General features: G+C 43.3%; 1 protein-coding gene across 4 annotated transcripts in view; it reads left to right on the top strand.

The window, feature by feature from the left end:
* The first annotated feature begins 60 nt into the window (after window positions 1-60).
* Window positions 61-6,514, top strand: part of Edc3 (enhancer of mRNA decapping 3) — a 49,256-nt gene continuing 42,802 nt past the window's right edge. Inside the window, exons 1-2 of one of the 4 annotated variants that reach the window (XM_075965794.1) lie at window positions 61-140; window positions 4,077-4,258. In XM_075965794.1, coding sequence (XP_075821909.1) covers window positions 4,095-4,258 — 164 coding nt within the window. In that variant the 5' untranslated portion in view covers window positions 61-140; window positions 4,077-4,094. Of the gene's footprint in view, window positions 230-4,076; window positions 4,259-6,514 lie in introns of all 4 variants that reach the window. The other 3 variants (XM_075965797.1, XM_075965795.1, XM_075965793.1) reach the window with 3 other exon arrangements.

Below are 6,514 nucleotides of genomic sequence, written 5' to 3'. Positions count from 1 at the left end.
TTCAAATTTCGTGGGAGTCCCACCCTCTGGGCTCCTAGCGCCAGCCTATTACGCTTCAACGGAAGTGACATCGCCCAGGTCGGCGAGGCGCGGAGGCGTTTCCGGCGGCGGTGCTGGCGGCTGCTTCTGTGACTGTGGAGGTGGGCGTGAAGCCCCTTAGGTGGTGTTTTGGCTTGGTGGGATCCGCTTGGTGTGGTGTCCCGCGCAGGCTGGGGTAGACGGTAGGGAGGTGAGCGCGGGGGAGGCCGGGTGTTCGCGGTGCTCGTTGGTTGGCGCTTCCGGGGTGGTCAACTCAGTTTGCTTTTTAGGCTGCGGGCTTCCAGGCCTTGTAGACCTTTACATTGGCAGGCAGGAACTGGTGTGTGTATGTGTGTGTCGCGGGCAAGTGTTGGGGTGTGTTGGAGGAACAGTCCTTATTGGCTTCGTTAGTTGGTTTTCAGTCTCCCAAATGCAGAGCTAAGAGGAGCCTCGATCTTTCCACAGTAGAAGCGACTTTCCCTGAGCTATTAGTATCGCATTTGGAATCGTGAGGTGTGTGTAACCCAGTTTTTTGTTTTTGTTTTATGTATTGGGCACAGGATTCCTAGTTGTTGATTTCTCTGAAGTAAAAGTGTTTGCAAAGAACGGCCCATTTTGGAGACACTCCACTATGTAACTCAGGCTGGTCTAGAACTCTGTATGCAGACCAGACTGGCCTGGAACTCGCAGAGACTCTCTTGCCTCTGCCTCCTGAGTGCCGGGATGACTTGTCAAGCATTCTTGGTTTTGACGTTACCAAGACAGTCTCCCGTTCGGGTCCAGTTGCTTTAGCCTCTGGAGTACTGCGATTCTGGGTGTGCACCACTATGCCTGACTCTACCTGACAGTTTCTGATAACTTTGGCTCTGATTTTCTGTGTAATATGAACAAGAACACAAGTAAAAAGTTAGGTATTTAAGCAGGAACTCAGGATTGAAAATAATCCAGCTGTTCATTTTAGTAGTCTGGCTTAAATAATTGCGGTGCCCCTGAATAATACAGTCCAGACAGTGTGGTTAACGTTCGCTCCATGTTTCACAGATGTCCTGGTGACGAATGACAGCCAGACCCACGTCAACTTCTGTGACGTTTGAAAGCAGCGTAGACTGATCTTTCATGGTGTCAGAATAGCTGCGCCTTTGTAGAGACCCAGTGGAGCCCCCTGTGATGTTTATGTCATGGCTCAATGGGGGATTACTGTGCACATTTTTGGATGACCAGGTGTCATGATGTATACCCGTAATCACAGTACCCAGGAAGCTGAGACTGGGGGATCTTGAGTTTGAGCCTGCTCTGGCTACATAGTGAGGCCCTGTCTTTGTTTCTTTGTTTTGGGTTTTTGTTTTATTTGGTTTATAACTAGATGGAAAAGTAGAAAATAAAATGTCTCAAGATTTATCCTGTGCTAGGGATTTAACTCGGTGACAGAGCTTGTCTAGCAATAAGCGCAGGCTCTGGGCTTGATCTCCAGCAAAACACACACTACAGGTAAAAAAAAAAAAAATAGCCCTAGGCAAGTGTAGTCAGGCAGGTTGCTTAGTTCGAGACCAGCCTGGTCAAAAGAATTAGTTCCAAAACAGTCAGGGCCACATAGAGAAACTCTGTGCCCCTGCCAACCTCCCACCCCAAATCCTTTGCAGCTCCTATGGATCCTGCTTCAACTGTGGCTTTTTGACGCGGAGGCCTTAGACTAGTAATGATGGAACACACTTCCTCGGAGTAGTCGCCAGAACACTAGTCACAGTAGTCCAGTGGGGGCAGTGATCACACTGTTTACGCTGTTTGAAGTCTATTTAGTGTCTGCGTAATGAAAAAGTTTTGTTTTTGGCCGTATTGGGGTGTCGATCCAGAATTTCATGTACACATTCCTGGAAAGCGTTCTCCCACTGAGCTTCGTGCCCAGCCCTAGGAAATTTGGGTTGGTTTTCGTTGCTTCTTTTGAGACCTGGCTTCTTCTCTGTGTAGCCCTGGAGGGCCTGGAACTTGCTCTCTGCATCAGGCTGGAATCAGACCGCAGACTTGGCGGCAGTCCTCCTGCTTCTGCCTCAAGTGCTGGCATTACAGACATGCACTACCACGCCCACGTGAACTTTTTTTTTTATAGAAAAAGCTGTTTGATGAGTTTTCAATAAAATAATCAGTATCTTTTATGGGAGATTTTCCAATAAAAATGGACAGTTACACACTAATACAGAGCCAGATTTTTTAAAAACCTGCACTTATCACTAAAAGCCACATTTTCAAAGTGTCAACCTTTTGATTCAGTAGTGAGCACAGTATAAATTTGAATGTAAAAGATCAGGGCATTAAAGCTACATGTTGATTGGAGAAGCAAAAAGAAACTTGTTCATTTGGTTAAATTCTAGTTGTTGTTGTTTTTCTTATGACAGCTTTTTATAATGCATCTATCTAATACCTAAGCAGATGCCAAAATAGGATTATGATGGAGTATAAGTGATAGGCAAGAAAATTTATGCTACTCTGATATAAAATAGGCAAAATCTGATCAGGAATAGAAAATAAGCCTAGAGTAAGTGTCTTTTATATGTAGCAATTTATTTAATTAAAATTTATTTTATTTTTATGTGTGTGTTTAACTGAATGTATTTCTGTGCATCATGTGTATGCAGTGCTTGAGGAGGCCAGTAGAGGGCATTAGGGCCCCTGAACCACAGTATATATATGCTGGGAATTGAACTGGGATCCTCTGGAAGAGCAGCCAATGTTTTTAACTGCTGAGTCTTCCTTCTAACCTTTTTGTTCAGCTTTTCAATTTTTTAAGAGTTTTGATGGTGCTAAAAATTAAACCCAGAACTTTGTGCTTGCTAGGCAAATACTCCTCCACTGCGGGGCCACATCCCCAGCCTTCTCTTTTGAAAGATTCTGCACCATTATCTGCAATGCATATACTAAAACAATGACATGGTCTTTGGGTTGCTTTTTTGTTTTTGTTTTTTGTTGTGTTGGTTTTTTAAGACAGTGTTTCTCTATGTAACTCTGGCTGTTACATAGAACTCAACTTTGTAGACCCGGCTGGCTTTGAACTCAGATTCCCCCTGGCTCTGCCTCTAGAGTGCTGATACTAAAGGCCTGTGCCACCAGTGCCTGGTGTCTACATGGTCTTTGTATACACATATCAATATTGCTTATTAATCTGCATGTCCCTACTAAAAAAGGTTTTTGGTTTTTGAGGCAGAGTCTTACTTACAGTGTAGTCCTGGTTGACCTAGAACTCTCTGTGTAGACCAGGCTGGATTAAACCTGTCTCTGCCTCCCCTCCATACGTCCAGCACTAGAACTAAGGTCTTTTCAGCTGGGCATGGTGGTATATCTCTTTAACTCCAGCATTCAGGAGGCAGAGGCAGACAGATCTCGGTGAGTGTGAGGTCTATGTAACTAGTTTTAGGCCCGCAAGTTACATGGTAAGATGTGATGATACTTTGTTTGTACTTTAACAAGTAAAGCTTGCCTGAAGATCAGAGTGCGGAGCTAGCCACACTAGTTAGCCATAGAGGCCAGGCACTGGTGGTACACACCTTTAATTCCAGCACTCAGGAGGCAGAGGGGTCTCTGTGAGTTCAAAGTCACCCTGGGCTACACAAGATTAAGTGGTGGCCTACACTTTTAATCCCAGCACTAGGGAGGTGGAGACAGGAAATGGATGGTATGGCTGGGAGTAGAAAGGACTATAAGATGGAGGAAACAGGAGCTCAGGATTCAGTCTGAGGATTTCATAGGGACAGAATCGCCCCTTTGAGCTGAGGGTTCCGTAGCAGTAAGAACTAGGGCTCTGCTTCTCTGATCTTTCAGCATTAGCCCCTATATCTGACTCCAGGTTTTTATTATTAAGATCAGTTAGAATTTGTGCAACAGTAAAATAAAAATAATATAGAGTGTGTGCAGTTATGCCTCACTTCTTACCAAAGTTGTTTTATTTATTATTTATGCTTTATCACCTTAGGCAGAGCATCGTCAGTTAGCGCTAAGTGCAGAGCCGGCCATACTTGCTGAGTTAAGTCTTTCTTCAAGGTGCACTGAATGCTTCCTTCTCTTCACAGTGACCCCACACCGGGAACATGGCAATGGATTGGCTAGGCAGTATTGTATCAATCAACTGTGGAGACAGCTTGGGTGTCTATCAAGGAAGAGTGTCAGCAGTAGATCAGGTCGGCCAGACCATTTCTCTTACGCGGCCCTTCCACAATGGAGTAAAGTGTCTCGTACCAGAAGTCACCTTTCGGTAAGTGTGCTGCTTAGCGCCCTTAAGAACCCAGCCTGGTGGTCTGTGGTGCTGGGAAGGGGTCTGATTGACAGTGTTTTCTCACCTGGGCTCTGTTTTGCCTTGAGTCTTGCCAGGAAGGAGAATTCATAGTTTTACAGGCCTTAGAGTACTGTTGCTATTCTCAGTGGAGACTTTACATTATAATACAATTTCGAGCTAACGATTTAGTGTTCACTGTTTCTAACCTCTGTTAGACATGGAATTTTATTTAAATTCAGCATCACTTTTCAAAATTTTTCTCAGTATTGTATTATATGTGCTTTTCTACATCAAAGGTCTCATCAGTTTTTTTCCCCCTTGGCATAAATGTGTTTGTCTTTGGAGATATGTGTGATTTATCCCCAGAAACACATGGTAGTTAATAACTAAAGGCCTTAGTTATGGGGAGTTCTTTTCTTAATATTTACCAATAGCGCTCACTCACTTGTCTCTTGACACTCTCATCTCCATCACTTGGAGAGTCAGCCTCCTGTATGTATATTCCCAAAATGAGGCTGTCAGGTGTGAGTGCCATTATTTCCCTGAACAATTCCTTCATATTTGAGTACCTGTATTTTTCTTTTTTCTTTTAATTTTTTAGATTATTTTTAATTACGCAAGTACATGTGTGTCTCAGGGTACATGTGTGTCTTGGGGTACGTACTGTTGAGTTACTTGCAGAGCTAGAAGAGGGTCAGATGCCTTGGAGCTAGAGTTATAGGCCAGTGTGGCTGCTGAGAACTGAACTTGAATCCTCTGTTAAGAGCAGCAAGTGAGCACTCGGGAGGCAGAGGCAGGCGGATCTCTGTGAGTTCGAGGCCAGGTTGGTCTACAAGAGCTAGTTCCAGGACAGGCAGAGCTGCACAACGAAACTCTGTATTGAAAAAATAAAAACAAAACAAAAAATAGCAAGTGTTCTTTTGGGTTTTTGTTTGTTTTGTATGACAAGATTTCTCTGTGTAGCCCTGGTTGTCCTGGATCTATAGACCAGGCTGGCCTTGAGCTCACAGAGATCTGTCTGCCTTTGCCTCACTGAGTGCTGGGGTTAAAGGTGTGCACCACCACTGCCAGGTATAGCAAGTGCTCTTAACTTATTGAGGCATCTCTCTAGCCCTGGTATACCACCTGCTCTTAACTGCTTATCTTTGTGGTCTCTGGAAGTAGCCCTTGTGTTTGGGCTGGCCCCTTCATTTGTGTTTGAGATGCACTCTGCCTCCTTCGAGACCTTATTTCATCTTCTCTGTGTCTTCAGCATCAACTTTGGTTGTACTCTTTGTATTTTACCGTTTGACCTCCCTCGTGTGAGGCACCCCACCCGCCATTTCCCACTAGCTAAAGACAGTGCCCTATCCTTCTCTTCCCTTTATAGCCATATTCTTGTTTAGATGAAAATAATTTGTCTTTACTCGGTTTTGCAGCTTTATTTTTCAGTCCCATGTTTGTGTTTTTCTATCATCATCCTGGATTATCTCTTGCCAAACTACAGATGATGTAATGTCAGATTCAGAAGCCCTCTTCTCTTGGTTTCTTCAGCTTGCCTTTAAGATTTTTTTCTTTTCAGATCCAAAGATTGGTTTATTCTGGATTCTGTATTTCCCCCCCTCAATATCAGATCAGAGCTTCTAATTTTTTTCTACTTAAACACTCTTTTTTTTCTCAGACTCTTGAGACAGAGTTTCACTATGCAGCCCAGGCTGGCCTGGAACTCACAGAGTTCTGGTGGCCTCTGCCTCCCCAGCACTGGGATTTAAAGAATGAGCCACCATGTCTGGTTCCTAGACATTTTAAAGTAATTGTAGCATATAGCCATAGAAAGTAGGTATACAAACAAAACATCTACTGCTTTTCAGTCATAAAGATATTTATTTTAAAATAATTCTTTGGTATTCTTATAATTTTACCACTTAGTAAATGTGAAGTGTATTTGGATACTAATGAAGTAGGTATGTATATTTATTTTACATAGAGAATTAAAGCTTGTATAAATATTTGATGCGGTAGTACACAAAATACTTTATTTTTTCACTTTAACTGATGATACTGATCTTATAGTTGTCAGTGCGGGGAATGTTGATTCACAAATGTAGCATAAATGGAAATGTATTTAGGGACGTTTGAGAAATTATGAAAATTCTGTCCTAAGCCAAAATTCATTTTAACTTTCTTAAAATATTTATGTGCCAGGTGGTGGTGGCACATTCCTTTAATCCCAGCACTGGGAAAGCAGAGGCGGGT

The sequence above is a fragment of the Microtus pennsylvanicus genome, chromosome 3 (genome assembly GCF_037038515.1).
Source record: "Microtus pennsylvanicus isolate mMicPen1 chromosome 3, mMicPen1.hap1, whole genome shotgun sequence".
In the NCBI taxonomy this organism is placed as follows: domain Eukaryota; kingdom Metazoa; phylum Chordata; class Mammalia; order Rodentia; family Cricetidae; genus Microtus; species Microtus pennsylvanicus.
Note: the sequence above shows the minus strand (reverse complement) of the source record. Positions and strands in the feature narration are given on the sequence as shown.